General features: G+C 53.7%; 9 protein-coding genes across 9 annotated transcripts; 6 read left to right on the forward strand and 3 right to left on the reverse strand.

The window, feature by feature from the left end:
* Nucleotides 1-953: 953 nt before the first annotated feature.
* Nucleotides 954-2,747, forward strand: MRS44_012481 (uncharacterized protein; the record flags this gene model as incomplete). The annotated part of the gene is made up of 2 exons (XM_046269470.2): nt 954-2,226; nt 2,281-2,747. 2 exons carry the CDS (start codon nt 954-956, stop codon nt 2,745-2,747), a joined length of 1,740 nt encoding a protein of 579 aa, XP_046133068.2.
* Nucleotides 2,748-2,991: 244 nt separating this feature from the next.
* On the reverse strand, nt 2,992-3,551 carry MRS44_012482 (uncharacterized protein; the record flags this gene model as incomplete). Its single annotated transcript, XM_046276132.2, has 4 exons — nt 2,992-3,034; nt 3,108-3,365; nt 3,448-3,480; nt 3,532-3,551. 4 exons carry the CDS (start codon nt 3,549-3,551, stop codon nt 2,992-2,994), a joined length of 354 nt encoding a protein of 117 aa, XP_046133067.1.
* Nucleotides 3,552-3,989: 438 nt separating this feature from the next.
* On the forward strand, nt 3,990-5,485 carry MRS44_012483 (uncharacterized protein; the record flags this gene model as incomplete). Its single annotated transcript, XM_065618811.1, has 3 exons — nt 3,990-4,037; nt 4,098-4,577; nt 4,724-5,485. 3 exons carry the CDS (start codon nt 3,990-3,992, stop codon nt 5,483-5,485), a joined length of 1,290 nt encoding a protein of 429 aa, XP_065474883.1.
* Nucleotides 5,486-7,241: 1,756 nt separating this feature from the next.
* MRS44_012484 (uncharacterized protein) lies at nt 7,242-11,216 on the forward strand (the record flags this gene model as incomplete). The annotated part of the gene is made up of 3 exons (XM_065618812.1): nt 7,242-7,356; nt 7,415-9,217; nt 9,259-11,216. The coding sequence occupies 3 exons, from the start codon at nt 7,242-7,244 to the stop codon at nt 11,214-11,216; spliced, it is 3,876 nt and encodes a 1,291-aa protein (XP_065474884.1).
* A 561-nt stretch (nt 11,217-11,777) lies between these two features.
* MRS44_012485 (uncharacterized protein) lies at nt 11,778-13,852 on the forward strand (the record flags this gene model as incomplete). The annotated part of the gene is made up of 4 exons (XM_065618813.1): nt 11,778-12,076; nt 12,115-12,246; nt 12,299-13,628; nt 13,682-13,852. 4 exons carry the CDS (start codon nt 11,778-11,780, stop codon nt 13,850-13,852), a joined length of 1,932 nt encoding a protein of 643 aa, XP_065474885.1.
* A 9-nt stretch (nt 13,853-13,861) lies between these two features.
* MRS44_012486 (uncharacterized protein) lies at nt 13,862-15,361 on the reverse strand (the record flags this gene model as incomplete). Its single annotated transcript, XM_046269468.2, has 1 exon — nt 13,862-15,361. One exon carries the CDS (start codon nt 15,359-15,361, stop codon nt 13,862-13,864), a length of 1,500 nt encoding a protein of 499 aa, XP_046133063.2.
* A 1,031-nt stretch (nt 15,362-16,392) lies between these two features.
* MRS44_012487 (uncharacterized protein) lies at nt 16,393-18,425 on the reverse strand (the record flags this gene model as incomplete). Its single annotated transcript, XM_046272720.2, has 2 exons — nt 16,393-18,293; nt 18,341-18,425. The coding sequence occupies 2 exons, from the start codon at nt 18,423-18,425 to the stop codon at nt 16,393-16,395; spliced, it is 1,986 nt and encodes a 661-aa protein (XP_046133062.2).
* Nucleotides 18,426-20,592: 2,167 nt separating this feature from the next.
* MRS44_012488 (uncharacterized protein) lies at nt 20,593-22,012 on the forward strand (the record flags this gene model as incomplete). Its single annotated transcript, XM_046273810.2, has 4 exons — nt 20,593-20,794; nt 20,848-20,873; nt 20,921-21,426; nt 21,475-22,012. 4 exons carry the CDS (start codon nt 20,593-20,595, stop codon nt 22,010-22,012), a joined length of 1,272 nt encoding a protein of 423 aa, XP_046133061.2.
* A 404-nt stretch (nt 22,013-22,416) lies between these two features.
* MRS44_012489 (uncharacterized protein) lies at nt 22,417-23,609 on the forward strand (the record flags this gene model as incomplete). The annotated part of the gene is made up of 4 exons (XM_046276131.2): nt 22,417-22,601; nt 22,663-22,682; nt 22,737-23,189; nt 23,308-23,609. The coding sequence occupies 4 exons, from the start codon at nt 22,417-22,419 to the stop codon at nt 23,607-23,609; spliced, it is 960 nt and encodes a 319-aa protein (XP_046133060.1).
* Nucleotides 23,610-24,415: the final 806 nt, after the last annotated feature.

Below are 24,415 nucleotides of genomic sequence, written 5' to 3' on the forward strand. Positions count from 1 at the left end.
TGTCCGCGTATGTTTGTGCGCGTACATAATGCCGCGTCCCGAACATTGTTTCAATTGTTGGTCTGGAACGCTTCGTCTTTTTGCTGGACTGACATGTCGCTATCCTTTGTAAGCGGAGGCATATTTTTTATCACCGTTTTGTAAAGGAATGGACGGTCGGAACTCATAGCCACATCCCGAGTTATAAACCTCGAATCGACCACGGAGGCATCGGCAAGATGTCACATAACTCAAAGCAACGTTAAACTAGGTTGGTATATGACCTTAAGGCAAGTTCAATTCTTTCAAATTCGTTTGTTTAGTTCCTTAGTGCCGCACGTCAACACAAGTAGCTGGAGGTGCTTGTGGATGACAGATGTCAGCGTTGCTCACTTACACCAAGTTGATGCATGGATCCATTCCTACATTGCCAATGAAGAGCTTGTTGACAGACAGCGCTACAATAATTATCAGAAACGCACAAAGATCGCCGATAATCAACTCTTATCCTACTCATCCCTCATTCCTTTCGTTTATAGACCAAGCGAGTCTGCCAACTCCAGCTGAGCCAAATGCCAAGCATCCACTAGTCATCCCCATCGGCAGCAATCAACTCCAACAACCGAGCTATTGTCCTCGGCAACATTCTTCCCCTCACAAGGTCTTCCCGGATAATGATTTCGGCGAGACATGCTGAGGCCCTGCAACCTTCCGCTCTCATTGCCGTCCTGCAGAGGCTTGATCCAACCCCCACCAAAAACCCCGCGATTCGGAGCCAATCCCCCGCCTTCACCTGTCAATGGGTGACCACCGGCTGATTTGGGACGTCACTTGGTACCTTGGACTGCACGACGTAGCTCACCTGATTCTTTGTGACTGTCTCTCTATATTCACGCTCTCTCTCTGCTTGCATGCGGTGACTTCATAAAGTTGTTGTCCTAGAAACTTTAAAATAATTGTTCAACCTATCAATCATGTCGTCCAAACACTTCATCAACGACCCAACCCATTTGGTTACGTCTGCTCTCCACAGCCTGACTCTCACCAACCCCTCGGTTGCTCTAGACTCAGACCACAAGATCATCTACCGCCGACCTGACTCAAATGCCGCTTCTCAAGTGTCCATCATCTCTGGCGGAGGCTCCGGCCATGAACCTTCATTCACCGGCATGGTCGGCCAGGGCATGCTCTCTGCAGCGGTTGCAGGTACCATCTTTGCCAGCCCTTCAGCCGAGCAGATCCGCACTGCTATCACCTCTCGCGTCGATACCTCAAAAGGCGTGCTGGTCACTGTCATGAACTACACTGGCGATGTGCTCAACTTTGGAATGGGCGTCGAAAAGGCCAAGGCTGCTGGTCTCGCCGTCGAGATGGTCGTTGTGGGCGACGATGTTGGTGTTGGCCGTGCAAAGGCTGGCAAGGTAGGAAGGCGTGGTATCGCAGGCACCGTCCTTGTCCACAAGATCTCTGGTGCCCTGGCAGCTCTGGGAAAGCCGCTTGACGAGGTGGCCAAGTACGCCCGGCTGACTGCATCTAACCTTGTCAGTGTGGGTGCCAGTCTCGAGCACGTCCACGTCCCTGGCCGCAAAGTCGACAGTGAAGGCAGCCTAGAAGCGGGAGAGGTTGAGCTGGGAATGGGCATTCACAATGAGCCAGGCTCGGGGCGAGAAAAGGCTGACCTGCCCGACCTTGTGAGCAAGATGCTCAAGCAACTGCTTGACACCAGCGACAAAGATCGAGCATTTGTCAATGTCAACTCGAAAGAGGTGGTTCTCATGATAAACAACCTCGGTGGTGTGAGCGTTCTTGAGCTGGGTGGCATCACGGCCGAAGTTGTGAGCCAGCTCGAGTCAAAGCACAATATCCGTCCCGTCAGAGTCCTAAGCGGCACCTACATGACCAGCCTCAACGGTCTTGGTTTCAGCATCACTCTTCTCAACGTTGTCTCTCCCGACTTTGATGCGCCAAGCATGATCGAGCTGCTCGACGCGCCGAGCGAGGTCGTTGGATGGTCTGCACCTATTCAGTCTCGTACATGGGAAGCCAAGAACTCAGCCACAAGAACAGGCAACGACGGTGCAAGCCAGGACGCTCAGCCCAGTGATCTCAAGATAGACGCCAGCTCTGCGCAGGCAGCGTTGAAGAGGGCGTTGGAAAAGGTGATTGCCGCTGAACCAGAGGTTACTCGGTATGACACTGTCGTCGGCGATGGAGACTGTGGAATCGGCCTGAAGAGGGGAGCCGAAGGTGAGTCTGACATCTCGGAGCATGACTAACACTTGCTGACGGACGTGGCCACAGCAATCCTCAAGCATCTTGATGAACGTCCCTTCACCGGAGACATAGTGGTAGACCTCTCCTCCATCGTCACCGTGGTGGAGAATACCATGGATGGAACGTCTGGCGCCCTCTACGCCATCTTCCTCAATGCTCTAGTCCATGCCCTCCGCGGTCTCGCTCCGGGCAACGCGTCTCCTGAGGTCTGGGCCAAGGCCCTCAAGCAGAGCAGTGATGCGCTAGGCAGATACACACCAGCCCGCCCAGGCGACCGTACCTTGGTTGACGCCCTGCACCCCTTCGTTGAGGTACTGAGCCAGACAGGCGATGTGAAGCAGGCAGCTGAGGCGGCAAGAAAAGGAGCTGATGAGACCAAGGGTATGCAAGCCAGCCTCGGACGGACTGTCTATGTCGGAGGTAGCGGATACCAGGAGGTTCCTGACCCTGGTGCCTGGGGCCTGGCCAGCTTCTTCCTTGGCCTGAGCGAATGACTGGGCTATGTCTGACCAAGGTGCAAAAATAGAATTGAAGTGCTTCAGAAGTATCAAGATGGAAGACGTGCGAAGTATAGCGTAAAAACTGCAAGGTTAATCAGAAGAACGGGAGAGTGCGTACGCGTAAATCAACTTGTTTTCAACGCCTATGGAGTCCATGTGAGCCTTGCCCGAAGACATACAAAACATCCCATTCTCAAAGTGAATCCTCAGCCCCCAAACATCGTGACGGAAAGGAAAATTAGCTTAGGAGCACCAAGATAACACTATCGCCTCGCAAGAACCTGTGGACACGTTAGCATTTGCCCTGAAAAATCGTCACCGCCAGAGGTGAACACTGGCAGCAGGTGTACGCACATCTTGCTGATGAACCGATCCTTGTTCACTGGTCGACCCTTCTTTCCATTTGCTAACCGGGGCGTCTCTGTCCACATCTCCTTCACGTTCTCGAGAACCATGTTGCAGTGTCGGTCAAAGGCCTTGACGCGCGCCAGGAGCTTGCGGTTGTTGCGGATCGAGATGAGCACCTGGACGTGCGAGCGCACGGCGGTCTGGAGGATGGAGAGGGGGCCGGCGGAGAACTCGTGCTCCTCGAGCTGGGCAATCTCGTACTCTCTGTGAGGAGTCATACGTTAGCAATTTATCGTCTCGTCGCGGGGCTGGGCAGCGAGTGTCGAGGATGGGCCGTAGCACATACGTGAGTTCTGAGCGCGGCTTGGTGAGAAGCTCCCTATCATCTTGTTAGCCATTGATCTATCGAGCTAGAGCCGACGCGACGCACTGAATCTTGGGGTCCGACATCTTGAAGGCTGTCCGTATGGATGATTGTCGGTGATGTTAAATGCGGCGCGCAAGGCTGAAGCCCACAGAGCTCAAAAAGTCGATGATTGGGGTGGAGCGCACCTGATTGGTCGCGACAGTGGAGCTCCCCTCTGGCTTCTCACTGGTCAGGTGACAAGAGTTCCTTGACTGGGCGGCCAAGCCTCCACTGCAGAAAGCGGAAAGACGCTGCTACCCTCGGACTCAATTTTGGGGTTCTGATGCGGAGGTTGAAAAGCATTGCCGCGGACCGAGGACACTACCACAGCCTCTAATACCCCCTCCTCCTCTCGATGCGCATGTCGATCGCATGTGCGCATCGCTAATATCTTTGTGATGTCCTTCCGAACTTTTGCTGTCCGAGCTGGTGCGGCTGTCAATGCTGCAAGCTATCGAAACTCAACAAGAAGTGGTTTCAACATGGTTCAACAAGCAAAGGTCTTGAGCTCCTCTCTCGGGGCTCGACAGGTGAGATACAGGCTTCAATGACGTTATTGGAGGTTCAGTCTTCTAATTGGATTGGTACAGCTGTCTACCGAGGCGACCTCGATCAAGGAGCTGCGCGACGATGAACCCAACGATGTCGTTTTCGAGAGCAAGTATGGTCTGCGTACTGTCATGCTCAACCGACCTAAGAAGCTCAACTCTCTCAATGCTTCCATGATCCGCAAGATTGTTCCCCGGCTGGTGGAGTGGGAAAAGTCCGACCTGGCCAACGTTGTCGTCATGAAGGGTGCTGGTGAAAAGTCTCTGTGCGCCGGAGGTGATGTCGCTGCCCTCGCCCACTTGAACCAGCAAGAGGACGGATGGAAGAAGTCGGCCGAGTACTTTGCCCTCGAATACAAGCTCGACCACTACATTGCGACATATCAGAAGCCCTACATTGCCTTCATGGATGGTATCACCATGGGCGGTGGTGTTGGTCTCAGCGCCCATGCTCCATTCCGGATTGCGACCGAGAAGACTGTCTTTGCCATGCCCGAGACCACCATCGGCTTCTTCCCCGACGTTGGCGCTTCCTTCTTCCTCCCCGAATGAACGGATCTGTCGGAACCTACCTGGCGCTGACCAGTGACCGACTCACTGGTCCTAATGTCTTTTACTCGGGCATTGCCACCCACTACCTCCACTCCACCAGCCTGCCCGACCTGGAGGCTCGCCTGGCTGAGCTCCGGTTCCGAGACAGCGACGACCTGCCCGCACGACTGGCCCTCATCAACGAGACCCTGGAGGAGTTCTGCACCGGCCTCCCCTATGACCAGCCCATGGCCCTGAGCGGCGAGATTCGTCGGGCCATTGACAGGTGCTTCAACAAGAACACCATCAGCGATATCATTGCTGCCTTGGAGTCCGAGCGGGGTGCGACTGAGGAGTGGGCGCAGAAGCAGATCAAGACTCTGCACAAGCGGTCACCCACCGCCGTGCACGTGGCCCTCCGCCAGATGCGCGTCGGTGGCGAGTGGGATATCGCCGAGACCTTCAAGAAGGAGCATCAGATCTCGTCCAAGTTCATGCAGCACCCTGACTTCACCGAGGGTGTGACGGCTCTGCTCATCCGCAAGGAGACGCCCAAGTGGTCGCCCGAGTCCCTGGAGGACATTGCTACCAAGGACAACGTGACCAAGCCCTTCTTTGAGTTTGACCCGAAGAGCGACATCGAGCTGTTCACCGATCGGACATACTCGGAATACCCTCACCAGAGTCTCGGAGTCCCCACCGAGAAGGAGATTCGCAAGGTTCTATCTGACGGCAGCTACAGCCAGGAGGAGCTGGCCAATATCATCATCGCATCTCGCCGGGGTCGCCAGGGTATCTCGGAGGTGGTCAAGGAGATCATCGCCCGCAAGACCGATGTGGACGCCCGCGGCAAGGCCAGGTGGCTGGCAGACGAGTCCACGCCTGGAAGCAAATTGTAAGAATATTGGATAATTTGTAAAAATAGAAGTCACTACCCGACGATCCTGGCGTAGTGCGTGTGTCGATAGATGAAATGTGATGACTTTCTGATGATGGTGCATTCAATTCGTTGATGGACGTGAAACTCGTTAATGGGGCTGATGAAGCATCATGGGTATTGTCGTGAATGGTGAAAATGGAATGGGGGGAATAGTGGCGAATGAGATGAGGGGTGTGGGGTTGCGACAAACCACCAAGATTCCGTTTGATGAGAGATCAAACGATGGTCGAAAAGCCTCATCTAAATAAGCCGACTACAGGGGGGTAACAAACAAGGAGGGGCCTATCAGCGCGTAATGGAGGGTTGGACGGGCGGTGGCGCATAGGCCAAAACAAAACACCAAGCCCTCCTAGCCAAACAGGCGGAGTTCAGAGATGATAAGTACGGCTACCAGCAGGAGGTAAGGAACAAGACGTTGAGAAAGTGGAGATAAAGTCGAGGGGAAACCTCATCGACTCATCATCTTCCCACATGGCGTCTGTAGGCATCCGGGAGATGGGGTGCGAAGGGGAGATGGCCTCGGGCAACAGACGAGAATATAAAAGGGACAAGGCCCCGCCCCGGAGAGGCCTTGAGAAGAAAGACTAAACATCTTCGCCTTCCTTGCCCCCTCTCAGGTCTGCCATTTTCCCTCTCATCTCTGGTCCAGTTTTCCGTCATCGAAAGGGAGCCGCCAGCTGCTGGGTTGGCCAAAGCGAAAGGACCTGCGAAAAAGGTGCGGTAAGGGAGTTGAACAAGATACGTACCTCTCTAGCTCTCGCGCAAGCTGCAGCAGCTCGACGGAGACAAAGCTGCGGGAACCAAGCCACGAAACCCGACGTCAAAACGAGAGCGAACTCGAGGCACGTGAGAAAGCAGCTTCCGGTGCCTGGCCGGTGAGCTGACTACGCATCCGAAGGAAGCGAACTAAACAAAGAAGGTTTCCAGAGCTTAACAGCTCGGAGCCAAGGACCTCAAAACTCAAGGCGGGGCCGAGACTGTCTCTCCGGCGCCGTGCCTCTCGGGAATAGTGGGTCTCACCATCCGGTCCCGGTCCCACCTTCCCTTGTCGGCGCGTCTCGCTCAGGTGGGTGCGCGCTAACTCACGTCACTGGCGCTGCAACCACTAAATCAGAACCCACAGGGGTCTCTCAACCACTCGAGTGACACGGCCGCCCTCCAACTTGAGCATCCAATCCACTGCCTGCCAAGGTCAGGGCCAACAGCTACAACACTCGCCGACGCCTCTACAGCCTGCATCACAACGCGACATCACCACCTTCCTTCCTTTGCGTGTCCGCGTTGTTGATTAATGATTAACCTCTGGTTTGATACTTAATCTCTTCCTTGTCCATCTCCCCCTCCTCAATTTCTTTCTCCTCTTTTTCCCCTCCTTCTCGTTGTCCAGCCAGCGTGCACGTCTCCCCTCAGATCTGCAGCTTAAAGAGGTTCCACCCTCACGACGCGACTTTTGGCGGACGAGGCGCGTCACGAGAATGACGCCCGCCTCCCGAATTTGATATCACATCCCGGCCAACGAGCTCAAACATTAAACCTCGCCTCGCTCTAGCTCCACATATCCACCCTTCTCCCCGTCAACCCTTTTCGTCTCAATCACTCGCACAACCTTCCCGTCGACGAGATCACGAGGATTCTGAACCGTCACTTCGCCTCGAGTGATTGAGACACCGCGTCGGCTTATCTCTGACCTTTTCCCCTCCTGGGGACTGACCGCCATGGCGTCACCCATGCCTTTCGCCCCCCCAGGCGACTGGAATCCCAACAATGGTCAGACGATGCAGCGAAATAACGAAGTCGATGAGTCGGGTGTCCAAGTGAGGCCCATGGGCCGTATGCCTCCCGATGATGACCTTATCTTGCTGCATACATGGCTAACACTGCCCTACAGTCAAGGTTCATTACACCTTCGACAAGGAGGCCAAGGTTAACTGCCTGGCCCGGTCATCCCAGACCCTCCATGTACAGACGGTTCCCCTCGACGACAAGAACTCGATTGGCATCGTCGACTTGCGCGCGTGCCTGCTGGCGGTCACCGAGTGCAGCCCCGAGCTTGCCAGCCAAGGCAACGAGACCAACACCGATTTTACCGTCTACTCTCTCGACTACTCGGAACCAGACACACCACTTGTGGGGCAGGGCATGCTATCATGGGCATTGGATACGATGCGTGGTGATTGGGCTGCCCAACCACCCAAGATGGTCACAGGGCGTGTCACCAAGAACCTCCTCGCCGTCTTTGGGGGAGGCAATCCCGAGATTCTAGAGGTCAAGTTGAGATTTACTGTCTGCCCCAGGGTTCAAAAGCCTGAGCCCACCCAGGATATGCAGCTTGCGCGGCCTACAGAGTCACTCATGACACCTGCAGGTGCTGCTGAATGGAACTCGTTCATTCAATCCAACCCTCAGATTGGTCACTCGGCACATGTCTCCCGAGTGGCGTCGCCTGCTCTCTCCCAAGGACCTCCAGCCCCCGAAGTCCAACGGGTAGCCCCAACACCTGTCGACCCGGCAACAGCCCCAAACCAACCTACGTCAAGACCATCTAGCAGAAGTTCACGCAAGAGGGCGCCGACAGGGCGTCCCCGTGGTCGACCACGGAAAAAGCCAGCTGAAGGAAACACTTCAGGATACGAGGACGGGACCGAGGGCGAGGATAGCGGCCCCGCCAAGAAGAAGACCAAGACGGCGACGAACGCCACCAAGGAGACAAACCAGACAAACCAGACCAAGGAAATCAAGACAACAAAGCCGGTCAAGACAACCAAAGTTGAAAAGGCAACACCGAATCCATTCACCTCTGGGCCCGATTCTCTACGTGTTACTGCCAGTACTGCCAGTTCGCTCCGAAACTTCCGCCCTGTTGGTCCAAGCAATGAAGCCGTGTCTGGCAACCACCTACAGGAAGTTCCTCGAGCTCCCACACCCGTGCCTGAGGGCGGTCCATTAAATATGCCTCGAGGTGGCCCAAAAGGGCCCAAGCCTCGGCGGGAGTCATCCATGCGACAAGAGCTGACGGCCAACCTGAGCAATCAAATTCCCCCGAGGCCTGCCCGCGCCCTATCTCCAAGCCAGGAGGATGGCCGCTCCCCTGAATCAGCGATCGAAACGCCAGCCTACTCGGAAGATAGCCCGCAGGATATCCGCTCGTCTCCTCCAGTTCCTCGAAACGCATCATTCATGCAATCCAGCCCGCCCATGTCAAGTCCTATTCTCCCTCCGATGCCCGCACCCGTGCCAGATTCAACTTTTACGGACGACATCGATGATCTCTTTGATGAACCCATTCTCCAGCCGGTCAAGGAGAGTCGGATTCAAGGACGGCTCCCAGTCCCACAAGTGATAGAGAGTGTAGACCGCACAGGCATCCCAACTCAGGTCTTCAGGATAGACGGCCCAGACGGCCAGGATCTCGTCCACATCCAAAACTACAACACACCCCATCCCACCTCGGGTCCAGTTGGGCCTCCTCATTTGGAGCCTTCCCTGCCCCTACCTATGCCCCGAAAGAACCATGTTCAACCTCAAACAGCCCGAAATCCCCCCAAGCGCGACCTCAGCGCCGCTCACCACCAACTCCTCCTCCCACCACAGATGCCCCTGAGAAGATGGCAAGCCCAGTTCCTGTCCGAGCTCCTTGTGCAGCAGAAGTTCCTCAACCTCAGGTTGAGCCCCAAAGCCAGCCCTGCGATGGGTTGGATGAGCCCCTCCTTCAATTAGTGCGAGCGACCTCAGGTCTTGAGCCCATGCCTTCAACTGAGACTAATCAGATTCCTCAAGGAACTCTACCTCCTCGAAAACCAGTCTCTAACCCAGTCAAGCCCCAACCTCGCGCGTCTCGACAGCTGAACCGATCTCAATCCGCCGGCATCTTGCCATTGCCCTCAGTTCCTGCTAGTGAGCCCGTCAGACCATCAACGCTCTCCGAGTCTCATCTTGCCGAGCCCATTAGAGCATCGACCGAGATTCCAACATGTCTTCGTCGATCCAACTCTATGGCTCTGCATCTACCAGTTCCTGCCAGCGACCCTATTGGTCCAGTCGAATCTCTCGAGCATTTGGCCTTGCCTCCACTCCCCGGGGCATCTTTCCCACAAAGCGATGCTCTCCCTGCGATGCCATCATCGCCGCCCTACAAGTACAAGAAGAACATGGTGAAGAAGCACGCGATCAAGCAGAAGCTGGAAATGGCGATTCTGAATGGAGAGATGCCTCCTTTCTGTGCCAACTGCGGCGCCATCGAGACACCAACTTGGCGCAAGATCTGGGTTCAGGAACACGAGGGAGTTCCCCAGTATGTCGAATACACGGACAAGCCTGGACAGATCACAGCGATTGAGATTACAAAGCGGGACGAGCAAAACGTTCCTCTGGCATACCGGCTCGTCAAGAAGTCCCTGGGCCTGAAAGACGTTCGAGATGCTTGGACAGAACAGCTTCTCTGCAACCCCTGTGGTATCTGGATAGGCAAATACCGAATCCATCGCCCTCAAGATAAATGGGACAACGCCTTCGGGCCCTTGGGCCAAGGCCGACGGAAGCGTGGCTCTAGCACCAACCCCAACTCCAACTCCAACGCCTCCCGGGCCAAGAGGGCTCGCACAAAGAGTATTTCTCATCCCAACCCGACTTCCGAGGCCTATCCAGTTACAGATCCTATCGGCCCTATCGAACCATCTTCGCCCAAGCAGTCTGGCTCTATCATTCCCACCAAGGAACAGAGAGGCGATGTGCTAATGGGCAACAATCTCACTCTCCCTACCCTCGACGGGCTGCCAAACCACGACAGGAACCGATCGAACCCGGGGTCAACCCATTCCAGAAGTTCCCGAGGACTTGGGACAGCCAATAGCCCCATCGAAATGGACATTGATGAGGACCTCGGCAACACCCGGCGTTTGCTGTTCTCCTCTCCACAGAAGGATCCGACCCTGAAGACTCTTGGAGAGATTAACGCCAACGTTGTCAAGGTGACAGAGTCTCGTCAAGACAAGGAACTGGCTGTGGAAAAGGAGAATGTGGCCACGGAGGCTCGTGGCGAGAAACAAAGTGAACAAGATGCCCTGGAGGCCCTCTTCCACAGCCCGGCTCGTCCCTCCACTCCTCCACCCAAGTCCAAAACTGAGGCTCGTGGCGAGAGACAAAGTGAACAAGACGCCCTGGAGGCTCTGTTCCATAGCCCTGCTCGGCCGTCTACCCCTCCGCCCAAGTCCAAGGCTGAGGCGCAAACCACTCCCTTCAAGACTCCTACACGTCCTACACCAAACCACCGACCCATCACCCGCAGCGTCTCACGATCTATTAGATCTGTGAGGGGGATGATGTCTCCTAGCCAGCAGGCACTACTTCAGAAAACACCTACTAAGACTCCTCGTTCCGCGGGCCTTAGGCGGAGCCCGCGGCTGAACGTTGACAACCTTTTTGATACCCCCACGTGCCGTACCATCACGCAGCTGCTCTCGGAGCCATCTTTCGACTTGGATAACAGCCAATTCGACTTCTCCAGCCTGCCGAACATGGAAGTAACCCAGAACATGATAGTAGAGTTTGGCAACTTCCTCAGCACCGATGGTATCATGCCCAGCTCCCCTCCCCGAGATGGTGCCCTGGCTTTTGGCTACAACGGCTCTGATGATGTAGGCGCCGAATGGGGCATGGAGCAAAGAGTCACTGTCAAGGAGGCTAAGGAATAGCCTATTATGGTTTTATGAAAGGAGTTTTACAGCATGATAGAGCTTTGTTGGACAACAGGTACATGGAGGGCATCAACAGCACAGAATTGAGTGTTTAAAGACACAAGGACATGATAGTAACTACATACATAGATGGCGCTGGATGGACTCTTTTATGGATCAAGGCAACGGCGTTTGCCTGTGGAAATGATACCTCTGTAGTAGCTTAGCAGCCTTTCAAGGGCATAATTGATGATTTGTATGAAATATCATTACATTTTGCACACATCTCCATTACTCTAAGTGATACTCCGTGCCTCTATTTCTGGTATATGCCAACGCCTCTCCATAGCTTGTACCGTGCACACACTGTATATGAGAACTGTGTTTCGTCCCCACTCACTTAACGCGGTTGGATTCCGAGACGCGTCTACTCGCGTCCAAATTAAGCCCCTCCAACCACCATCACCATAACGACCGACTTTCTTCTCAACTCTCAAAGACACAGTCGAATTCGTGCTAAGAGCGGAAAGCAATCAATCATTGTTCCCTGTCGCCTTCATTGCTTTCCCGTCGCCCACCATGGCCGACGCAGACCTCCAAGACCGCTTCTCCCCCAACAAGCCGCTTGAGCCCGACGTTCTCAGCGAGCTCCAGTCCATCATGCGTCTCCACAGCCTCTCTCCCGAGGATCTCTTCTTCAAGTGGGAGTCGTACTGCATCAAGCTCGATACCGACGCCCAGATCGTGACGCTTGAGGGTCTGCGCAATCTCAAGCAGAGCATCCAGGATGAGCTCGAAAAGACACAACGACAGGTGCACGTCAAGACGGAGAGGAAGGTCGCCGCTACACCAAGGGGTGGTGCAAAGGGTGGTGATGTGTTTGGGATGTTGGATGGATTGGTGCCGAGTACACCAGGGTCGGGGGCAAGTTGAGCAGGACGCTTGCGACTGGGAGTGCGTTCAAGAGGAAGATGGAGACGCCCAAAGGATTGACGAGCTCGCCAGCCACGGGATTGAGCGAACAGCTAAAGTCTATGAATGGACTCCCGTATGTTTCTCTGTCTGGCATTTTTTCTGCGCCCGTTGCTAACATTCAGAAGACCTACATCTTTCAACGATCGAGCGAACCCCGGAGAAGTTGTTGAGATCCTCAACGACCGCCTCGCCGCAGCCGAACCACCAATTGCGCCCTTCTCCGAACCGCGCGTAAAACTCACTGCCGGCTCCGACCAGAAAAAACTCGGATATAAGCCATTGGTGATGAAGATTTCAGAAACAAGCGAAATTCTCGACGACCGGATCGACAGCTTCATGGCGCTTATCCAAGAACACCATGGCCTAGACGAGGCAGCTTTTGGCAGCGCTGCAGCTCAGAGCACCACCGAAGTTGTTGCTGTTGGCCGAATTGCATCAGATTCGACAGAGGGAAAACTCAATGCTGCGTCGTTGGTGTTTGAAATGTCGAGACGAGCTGGAATGGGTCTCAGAGTGCCCCTAAAGATGGACCACGTCCGCAGTTGGTGCTTCTTCCCTGGTCAAATCGTGGCTCTTCGAGGCACCAATGCCTCTGGGACTGAATTCGTCGTCAAGGAGGTTCTCGATATCCCTCTACTCCCCAACGCTGCCTCTCTACCCTCCGCACTTGAGGGGCATCGCGAGCGTCTCCGTGGTGGACCCGATGCCATGGACGAGGATGCAGAACCTACACCCCTGAACGTATTGTTCGCGTCTGGTCCATACACGGCAGATGATAACCTCGACTTTGAGCCTCTCCACGCCCTGTGCACTAAAGCGGCCGACACTTATGCCGATGCGCTCGTCCTCACTGGCCCATTCCTCGATGTCGACCACCCCCTTATCGCAACGGGTGACTTTGACCTCCCTGAAGAGGCCAACTTTGACCCTGACACTGCTACCATGACGACCGTCTTCAAGTACCTCGTCTCGCCTGCTTTCAACCGCCTCGTCTCCTCAAACCCTGCCATCACCATCATTCTCGTTCCCTCCGTACGAGATGTGCTTGCAAAGCACGTCTCGTGGCCACAAGACTCAATCCCTAAGAAAGAGCTCGGCCTGCCCAAGGCAGTTCGTATCGTCACGAACCCCATGACGCTGTCAATAAACGAGCTTGTGCTTGGTGTCTCGTCACAAGATATCCTCTCCCAGCTACGCTCTGAGGAGGTGGTCTCTCGTGGTGGTCCCCAACCTGGCGGTGACCTGATGGGACGCCTTTGTCGCTACTTGGTTGAGCAGCGGCATTACTTCCCCCTATTCCCACCTACAGATCGCTCTAGGCTTCCCAAGACAGGCACGGAGGAGGGTATTGCCACTGGCGCAGTGTTGGATGTGAGCTATCTCGAGTTGGGCGAGATGGTCAATGTGCGACCAGATGTCATGATGGTTCCCAGCTTACTACCTCCTTTCGCAAAGGTACGTTCTTGACTTGCTTCTCTTGAGCTAGTATTATGCTAACTGATATCTAGGTTGTTGAAAGTGTCCTTCTCATCAACCCAGGTTACCTCTCCAAGCGTCGAGGCGCTGGCACATATGCACGCATGACGCTGCATCCTCCCACAGTGCCCGATGGTGGCAGCGAAGAGATGACGGGCCATCAAATATTCAACCGAGCTCGCGTTGAGATTGTGAGGATATAGAGATAGAAGTCACATCTGACTGTATGTAATGTAACGAGCCACGTAAAAAAGACGGGGGATCATGGAACGATGAATGGCCGTGTTGGGTATTATTAATGTTATATCAAGACCAGGCCAAGGCCTACCTGGCATCCACTCTGCGTCTCTTGTCACTCTCGTACCGGTCGTCGTCACGAGATGTACTGCGCTTCCGGCGACTGCGATGTTCATCTCTATCACGACGCGGTGACCGTGATCGCGATCGTGACCTCCTTTGACTGTCGTCTCTTGAACGATACGAGTCCCTGTCTCTCCGATCCCGATACCCATCATCTCTGTCTCGTCGATCACCCTTCCTCTGATCGTCGCGCGAGCCGAGGGGGATGGCATTTGCGCCTCCTGCGCTCCGCTCGTCGGGTCGGAAACGATCATCATCTGGGCGGAATCGCTCATCCTCGTCAAACTTCCCCCTCCTCCTCTCCTCCGACCACCGTCAATATCACCCCAGCGACCCGTATCCTCAGTGCGCATGTCCTTGTACTTGGTACCGCCCTTGCGACCCAACTTGGCCATGTCGCGACGCTGCAGATACTCCGGCAGCGCCTCGCGGTTCCGCACATCGTCCTGAATCCGACTGCCCATGATGTCTCGCTTATCCAAGCCAGCAGCCTTCATCTCGTCTTGGAAGAAGGCGCCCTTGTGGAAGTACCGCTGCATGTACGACATCTTGCCCTTGCCCTCCTTCTCTTCTTGTTGCTTGGCCAAGAAAGCCTCATCCTCGGCCTGCCGCTCTTCTTCGGTCAGGTTGCGCCGTCGCTCCACCTCTGCAAGCTCCTTCTCGCGCTCCTCGATAGCAGCGCGCGCGCGCTTGAGGCGCTTGAGCTCGCGGACGCGCCAGGCAGCCTCCTCAGCCTCAGGGTCCAGCCCGTCGGTCGTGTCCACGTCCGAATCCTCGTTCTCGTCGTCATCCCAGTGCTTCTTGCCCGCTGCGCGCGCAGCAAGGTCCTTTTTAATCTGTTCCTCGACGAGCTCGTCGGCGGCCTTCTTGCGAGCTTCCTCTTCTGCCTGGCGAGCTTCTTCCTCTTGTTGGGCGGGGTCTTTTACGTTTCCTCGCTGGCTCTTAGGGATGAACTTTGGTCGGATCATTAACCGTCGCGGGGCTTCGTCTTCGCTGCTCTCCTCCTCGGATTCACTCTCCTCTTCATCGTCGTCGTCCTCTTCTTCCTCGCTCTCTTCCTCCTCTTCCGTCACGAAGCCTTCCTCAGCGGCCAATCGCTCAGCCTTTTCCTTGGCTAGTCGCCGTTCTTCAGCGGCTTCTGCCTCCTTCCTGCGCGCGTTCAGGTCGACTTTTCCCAGGTTGCTCGAGATCTTTCCGGCGCTGGTCGCTTTCGGTGGCGGAGGGAGCGCGGGCTCGGCGGGCGCCTCAGATTCGCTGGCATCGGAGTCAGAGTCGGATTCCACACCCGTAGGCTTGCCGGCGCGATAGCGCGCCGGCTTGACGGGGTTTGCTGTCATGCGCTTGGGTGGCATTGTGATGGGAGGTTGGAGGATGGAGAGGTAGAGGCTGTGACGTTGGAGGCTGGTCAAGGTGTAGAAAATTGGGTGGAGCCTGGGCGATAGGTTATCAGAAATGGCTACCCTAGACACTGAATGTATGACAACAGGGCTGCATTTTTGGCATTGCAACGGCCTTTGTATGTTACTTTTATCTTGCTAATTATTCTCCTGTGTTATTCAATGCTACAGCTCATCTTAGACGGAGTTCCCACTACTCTCTGGTGTGTCAATGTTGATGTCTGGTCTCAATTAATCCTACTCTGTAGGAGAAGGCATCCAACTTATCATCCCTTTAGTTAACAAGGAGCTCCGGTTCATACCTCACCCTAGTGCTACTAGGACAACTAAATCATATGGTAAAAATGATCATATTTGTTAAAATACTGGGCTAAGAGTGCGTATTTCTAAGATAAGACCTCGTGACAATGGAAGCATCTCTTAGACAAATAGATATTATTGACTTGACCCCTCCAGAGTGACCGGGCTAGAACTCCTATCAACTTGGGTGACAGAGGGCGTGGTCATCGTCTGTTCAAGAAGTCATGCATGGATTGACGAGTGAGTGGCCAATGTTCCAAATAAAAAGGTCATGTCTCAAACACCCACCACTGAATGCGTTGGCAGTAAAGTGCATGCCTGTGCTCACACAATGACACCAATCAGCTGATAACAGCCTAGGGGGACTCTTCGTCAAACTCGTATTCCCAAAGAAAGCTACAAGGTTACCAATACCCGGCTCATCTTCTCGTAAACAGTTATTGAAGCGAATACGGACAACAAATTCGGGGAAGTTTGGTGTATCGTTAATCCCCGAGCCCCTATTAAATTACGATATGGAATGCTTCACTCTGCCAGGAATGTTAAATTATATTCAAGAAAGATGAAGGCTGTGAACCGAGATCAGAGACTCCGTCAAGTAGAAAACGATGCAAATGAGTTTCAAGGGTTGATACAATACATTGATTGACCAAAGGGTCTGAATAGTTACAAATACATGGCCTCTACTACACTCGGCAAAGCTTGCTGTTTTGGTTGGGCAAGTTGCCAAAGATCTTGTCCTGGAGCTCCCACTTGTCCGAGCCAACGCCGTTGGTGGCGTAAAAGACATCATAGGGATCCCACTTCTCCTTGATCTCGACTAGACGCTCCCAGTTGCTGCCCCAGAACGAGTGCTGGAAGTCGGGCTCGATGTAGTCACTCTCGGAGCAGTAAGCGTGGCCACCAGGGGTGACATCTCGCCACCGCTGGATGTAGTCATTAGTCAGGCTGTCGGAGATGTTCTTCTTGGTCTCCTCGTCGGCGGTGACGTCCCAGAAGACGGCACCGATTCCATGGACGAGAGCTGTTCGCCAGCCTGGGTTGACAGCCGTGTCAGGGTAACCTTCGTGGCCGGCGTACAAGTTGAAGGCGATGAACCAGCCGTAGTCCTCGATACTGCCCTTGACGGCATCAAATGTCTTGCTGATGATGGTCTCGTTGGCCCAGTTCTCCTCGGGGAACAGACGGCTTCCCTGGCGGATGGCTGGGTTGCCCCAACCCTCAAGAGGGAACGAGGCCTGCCAAGCAGGGTAGAAGTCATCATACTCGGCGTACTCGGGCTTGATACTGATGCCAAGCTCCTTGAAATCGGCGAACAGAGGAGCCACGAGCTTCTTGAGCTTCTCCACGGTAAACTTGGGAGCGAACCAGGGCTGCATGGAGAAGCTGTAGCCAGTCTCGGTCTTGGTGATGAGGAAGTACTCGTAGTTGCCGTTGTCCTTGGCGTACTCGGGGAAGCGGTCCCAGAATGCCTTGACACCCTTCCAGAACACTTCGTTAGTGAGACCATTGACACCAGAGGCAAAGGCAAAGGTCAAGGTGGCGACGGAGACCTTGGGGTGAGCCTTGACCACAGCAGAAGTCACGACACCAAAAGTACCACCGCCTCCTCCACGGATGGCCCAGAAGAGGTCAGGGTTGCAACTCTCGCTGGCGGTGACGAGGCGGCCATCAGCAGTGACCACCTCGAAGGAGAGGACAGAGTCGGCAGCCATGCCGTGGATTCCAGAGAGAGGGCCATGGCCACCGCCTTGGATGAAGCCTCCCATGACACCGACGGTCTGGCCTTCTCCACCGATGACAGTGACACCATGCTCCTTAGCGGCCTCATAGACCTCGTAGGCCTGGACACCAGCTCCGGCCTTGACGGCAGGGCCCTTGTAGTCACCCTCCTCATAGTCCTCATAGACCTCAATGGACTTGAGGTTGTGAGTCCAGATGGACAAGGCGCCGTAACCGGTAGACTTGGCACCAAAGTCGTGGCCAGTGTTCTTGATGACGAGACGAAGATTCAGACTGCGGGCCAAGTTGATGGCGAGCTGAATGTGCGCAACATTTGTAGCATCAACAGTGTACAGAGGGTAGCCACCGACAGTGCAAGACTTCGCAGATGCAAAGAGAGAAGGGGGAAGACAGGACTGGCCCTGGTACAAGACGGCGTTGACAGCAGTGGGATCCTCAGTTGGGACGTAGGAGTTGTTGAACCAGTTGTTCATGAGATAATCGCACTTGGCCTTGTTGTAGTTGCCAAACTCGGAGTCCTCATAACAGACCGAAGCATATGGGACTGTCTTTTGAAGGGCATCGCCAAGGAGGTAGTCAAATACTGCCCAGAGCGTATCGCTGGGGAAGTAGTCGTCTCCAGGGGCCGTCTTGCACTGACCAAAGAGGCTCCGTCTGTGGATAGTCTCTTCCTTTTCATTGTCGAACTCGAACAATTCGATATGAGAGAGTCCAAGGGAGGTGAGGTTGTTGAGGACCCTATTGGTGAGTTGCGTAGACTCATCAAGGAAGAGAGGGGCCTTGGCCTTGGAAGAACTCCTGGAGACGGCCTCACTGGCTGGGGCAATAGCAGACTTTTCGACGGCTAAGTTTTGTTAGATCAGTTTCAGTATGTAATCCATCAAGACTCACGTATGTCCTTGCCACCAACTTTGATAGTCTGGGCAAAGGATGCGCTAGCGAGCGCCGCCAAGGTAAAGAACCGCATGGCAGACATGATGACCAAGAGAGACAAACGACTGACAATGGAGGTCTAGAAGCTCAAGACTAGCCAGATAGAGGCGGAATCCGTGGCCCTTCTATAAACGCCACAACTCGAGGGAAACATCGAGAAGGCATGACGAGCTGTGGGTGCGATGGAGCTGCCAACTAGCACCAGGAACCACGCCATGGGCCGAGGTTGGAGATATTTCAGGAGCAGAGACAAGGCATGCCATAGTTGGGAACCATGGAGAGTGGAACTCTCTGTTGGCTCTGGGTCTAGAGGCATGAACGAGAAGGGTCCGGGTTGTGGGCGGAGGATTCGCCGACAACACAACCAACAGACTCGAACTGGATGCCACTAGCACGAAGGAGCGGGACCGAGAACACCGGATGAGTCTGATGATTTTCTAGGAACAGAGGCTTTAGTTCGCCAAGATGTTCAAGGGGGGAGTAAGCCTCGGCTGCCATGCTGAGACGTAGTTCGTGGATGAATTGTGGCTCTCGAAAGATTCCGTCAAAGAGGCTGAAGATTGTCGATTGTCGATCGATGTAGGGACGGGTTGGATGAGCTGAACAAAGTGAGCTCCACTGATATGAGCTGGTGATGTTTCATCGCTTCGAGGCTGGCTAGCGGAGGCGGGCTGTGAGGGAGCATGACTTGGGTGCAACGCCACTCAAGTTGACAGATGAACTGACAACGGGAACTAATGCATAGTTTTGTTTCTAGAAGCCAGCCGTGGCGTGTGGTATTCTGAATGAGGTAATGAATCTGGTTGAGTATGTTCTTGAGTGATAGCTCACGCGACCAAAGCATCGCGACATTTTGTCTATAGCCGCTGCAGGCGAAGAAATTACCAAGGCTTGATCCTTAGATGGAGATCAATCGAGACCCTCACTAGGACTTAGATGGTTTGAATTCCAGCCCTTTGATATGCCGGGATGAACTGCAAGGAAGAGGCTTGTTGGCGGATGCAGAGAGGGGAGCTAGGATCCCTCAAAGATCGATGCGGCCTGCAGAGTAAGCCTTCTGTAACAGACCAGGAAGTGGGGGAAGCGATGATTTTCTGCCCCTGACTTATGAGAAAATTGGGAAATGACTCGAGTAGGAGTTTTCGGTAGTTGTCTTCGGTTTGTGAATTTGATATTGTCCATGTTGGTGTTGAAGGTTTAAAGTTGAGTTGAGTTGTCATTCTACCTAGCTTTGAACTCTGATTGATTAGATGGATCGCCTTGAAGATCATGTTTCTTTTTTCGCAATAAAAAAACAAGTTTCTTAGATTAACGAGATGGGGAAAAAGGAAGTCATTGCCGATGGAAACATCTGACTTACTCGCAAAGTGGGAACCACTCCTTGCATCTCCGCCAACGGGCACCAAAGGATCGCCGACCCTGATTTTTACTAGCAAGGATATGATGACATGTCGCTATAGGAGACTAGAGTTGGTTCTACGTAGCCGACTAGTGGTTTCGCGGAGCGATTTGTCAAGTCGTAGTCAGATGTCGGATCATGACTAGAAACCATCATGGTTACACCACTGGATAGCTTCTGGAGAAACATGCAGGATATTTCGCGTTGATTTAGTGAATTAGCTCAATGATCGACATGAAATACTCTATCGAATGCTTTCTTGCAGCGATAACCCACTATAGACTCGTTTATCGACTACACTCGTCAAGTCTTGGGCATCCAGTTTGTGGATTCAACATCCAACCTCGACGACTGAAACACGCAGTTGATCCCATGACGCAGGGGACAACCTATCTACTTCCGTGGGGCGTGAGATTCAGCCCATTTACTCGTTCGCCACTTGGACCATGCATGCTCTCATGTTCCTACTCCCGTCTCCATACAGCCAGTCCTCTCTTACAGCAAGGGACCGCTTCCGGTTCGTTCTTTGTACGGGGAGAGGATCCATCGACGAACGAGCTTCAGCCGCCTTCTGCAGGCAAAGATGTCTGAAGCGTGGTGCGAGCAAGGTGGTACGCTAGCTCCTCTTTTTTTATTGTTTCTCCTGAAGGCCTAGCTTGCGACATGTACGGCATATAGGTAGATCTAACACCCTGAGCGGAGATCAACATGATCCATTCCCTCTTTCTGAACTCTCTTTTCTCTTTACTCTTTTTTGCGTGTTAGCCTTGTCAAATATTGTTAAGCCTTTTTGAGCTGGTTCTCAACCTCGATGGATGTTGGAGCTGTGCAGAGGCTCGTCGGAGAGCTGCACAAGAGAGCCACGGATGGCTCCGAGGTGATTGACGATGGGTACCCATACTCGCGGCTTCAGCAGATTGGGTACTTCATCTTGTTCTTCTTTCCCATAATGGCCTTTTGCGTCTGGGTACTTCGTATATATGGCCGCTTCTCGACGAAGCAATATAGCTGGGGTAAGTCGATACGGCTATTCTATCCATTTTAAAAAGATACTGACTAGTCTTAGATGACTTACTTATTACTATGGCAATGGTATAATATACGCTTTACCTATCACATCTACAAACTAACAAGCCTAGGCCCTATCCATCGCCGAAACCATCTGCTCCTACTACTCGATGCGCCTCAACTACATCGGCATCCATAAAAAGGACATCCCCTTAACCCAAGATTTTGTCCTCGGTCAGAAATGGGCCTTTACAATCCAGATTCTCTATAATCCGATCCTCGCCCTCGTAAAGACGTCGGTCCTCCTCTTCCTCATGCGCCTCGGCGGTCAAAAGCGCGAGGTCCGCCTCTGCATCATCAGTCTTCTCGTCTTCAACCTCTTCCAGATGGTGGCCATGTTCTTTGCCTGTGTTTTCCAGTGTACGCCTGTCAGCTACTTTTGGGACCGCGCGAAGGAGGAGAGTATAAGGCCAGATGGCATGTGCATTAACCAGAATGCCTTTTACATTGCCACGTCGAGTCTGACCATCCTGACCGATGTGCTGGTTCTTATTCTGCCGTTTTGGATATTTCTGGGGTTGAAGCTGCCTCTCAAGGTGCGGGCGGCAATCATTGGAGTGTTTGTCCTTGGAGGAGCGTAAGTAAAAAGACCTGAACGAGAGTGACTGCCTGCTGACTCTTCAAGTGTTACCATCCTGAGTATCCTCCGAATGTCCTGGCTCATCGAGACGGCCTACTTTACCGACTTCACGGACCCCGATCTGGATTGGAGCTACGATATTCGATTCACCTACTCTGCCGTTGAGACCAACTTGGCCATAATCACGGCATCGGCACCGGCTCTGCGACCTCTCTTCCTTCAGTGGTTCCCCAAGTTCTTCTCAGCACTCAAGTCTTCCGGAAACAAGTACTCGTCAACACGAGACGGCTACGGACGGTCGACGACGACGGGGACAGCGAAGCGATCACGTGGTGGTACGGGTGTTCGGAGCAGTCTCGCAGGACCGTTCCCACTCAAGGATATCAAAGGCCGATCCGAGATCCGGTCACACTCGCCGACAAACTCGGAGGAAGAGATCATGACGTACAATGGTATCCTTAAGACGTCCGAAGTAGCTGTACAGTACGGCGAGAGGGTGCCGGCGACACATCTGAGAGACGACAGCGAGACCGAGTCGTCGAGGTATGGCTTTGGGCCGCGTGCCACTCATGATCGTTTCTAGATTCTGTTTTTGGGTTGAGCTTGTAGAGTAGATTTTAGAATATTTACATTTTGGCCTTTAGCTGTAAAGTAGTGATAATGGCGATCAATAAAGAAACCACATATTGCACAAAATGACCGCTAGTGCCCTTTAATCCCTACGATGTACCCATATCTATACTCGTAATTATCCCATACGAATTCTATAGTATCCTGAAATACTGCAATACTTGAGCTGTGATTGGAGCGTCAACGTTCCTTTTTGCGGTCAACAGGGCTCATGTCACTTTGACGTCCAGCTTGCCCCTCACCTCGCGATATTCCAACCCCCCCACCTTGAGGTATGACGCCTCAACTCTCACCTCTATTCTCACCATTACACTCATCGAGCTTGTGCAAAATCTCTCGAATTCACCATAAATCGCAATGGCTGAGCGAACCGTCCTCGTCACCGGTGCCACTGGCCTCCTGGGTCGCGAAGTTTCGGCTTCGTTTGGGCTGCGGGGCTGGAATGTCAAGGGAACAGGCTATTCTCGCGCAGATGGAATCAGCACCCTCAAGGTTGATCTCAGCAATGAATCTGAAGTAGCAAGCCTTCTTGATGAGACCAAGTTCGAACACCCGTTGTTTTGTTAATCTGACCTTGTAAAGCTAACATTGTGCCTTCACTAGACCACAGGTCATCGTTCACTGTAAGCCAACGCCGTCCTGACCATGTCCTACTACGACTGACTGAGAACGACAAGGCGCTGCTCAGCGATTCCCAGACAAGGTCGACAAAGACCCAGAGGCTGCAAGAGCCCTCAATGTGGCGGCGAGCAAGTCCCTCGCTCAGCTGGCCGCTGACAGAGACATCTTTGTCATTTACATCTCAACCGACTACGTCTTCCCTGGCGTTCCAGGAGATGCCCCATATGAAGCCGACGCCGAGCCGCGGCCGACCAACCTCTACGGCCAGACCAAGCTGGATGGCGAGCGTGCCGTGCTAGAGACGTTCGCAAAGGCTGGCAAGGAGGGCTTGGGGGTCGTGCTCCGAGTCCCCGTCTTGTACGGCAATGCTGAAACGCCGGCCGAGAGTGCCGTCAACGTTCTGATGGATGCCTTGTGGAAGGCTCAGACACAAGGGATTGAGGTCCAAATGGATCATTGGGCCATCCGGTATCCCACCAATACCGAAGACATTGGACGGGTCTGCCACGGTATGTTTCACTCTACATCTAGTCATGATGTTTCGAGCCAGATGGCGCATCGTTGGCCGGGGTATCTCCTCAACTCATTCATGACTGGTGATAGAGGCCTGCTGACACTACACACTAGACATCTCGGTCAAGTATCTCGACACCGCACCTGGTGATAGAGCTGGCCTCCCCCATATCCTCCAATTCTCGAGCGAAGATCGCATGACAAAGTACGAGATCGTCCAACTGTTCGGAGAAATTATGGGCCTGTCGACGGAGGGTATCAAGCCCAACACCGAGGGGAATGATCCAAATGCCAGTGTCCAGCGCCCATACGACTGTCACTTGAGCACAAAGGCGCTGCGGGATTTGGGGATCGACGTTTCGGCGTGCGACTTCAAGGGCTGGTGGCGGCGCGAGGTTCGCGCGTTTCGCAAGTAAGGGCGCATGCCGTTGAAGCCGATTGGGGAACGCTTGGCGGGCTGATGTCTTGGAATTGATGTTTGAGGTACATGCTTTCCTCGAGCTTGAGACGTGCTGGAGAAAAGGGAGTCTTGTCTCGCATTGGCACCCGCACCATACCTCGTGGCATGTATAAGAGCGAATCCCGAACTTGCGTCGCTGGGTCTCGTTTTATTAGGAAGAGGCCGCTGAAGGTAGCAACTGAGTTGGCGGAACTGGTCATGTAGTATTCTCTGTGATGCTTGGAGGTCTGAGATTTGATCCTCTAGCCTATAGTCAGCGAAATAAGTGGCATTTTAACTTGCATAGGTACCTAATCGTATGCAATGCATGTCTCTTTTCTTTCGGCTCAACCCTCCGCGATCTTCTGGGTTGTGCAATCATTACCTCTGTCCAGCCCCAGCCATCCAACAGATTGGTAGACTTGTTTTCATTGTGTTTCCCGTCAAGCGTTGACTGAGACTGGAATGGATTCTCGAGGCCCAAGAGGGCGGGACTTGATGCTTCGGTTTCTCAGGGCGGGGGATGTGAATCTGGCTCCATGCCAGACGGTTTGGACGTTCAGCGCAGCACATACCATCTGCCGCTGGTGGCATTGCATGGCCTTCGTTTTTTGAGACTTTGCGAGGGAGAGATCGGAAGCCTCCATTTACGCGGTGGAGGGGAACGTTGAGTGAGCGTTGAACCTGCCTCTTGATATTTGCTTCTGTTATCTGGGAAGGCGCCTCCCTTCTTTCTTTCCTTTTGCTTTCTCGTCAACTGACACTTGCTGCTCCAGAGGTTTA

The sequence above is a fragment of the Fusarium solani genome (genome assembly GCF_023522795.1).
Source record: "Fusarium solani strain SB1 chromosome Unknown bctg00000008, whole genome shotgun sequence".
NCBI classification, from domain to species: Eukaryota; Fungi; Ascomycota; class Sordariomycetes; order Hypocreales; family Nectriaceae; genus Fusarium; species Fusarium solani.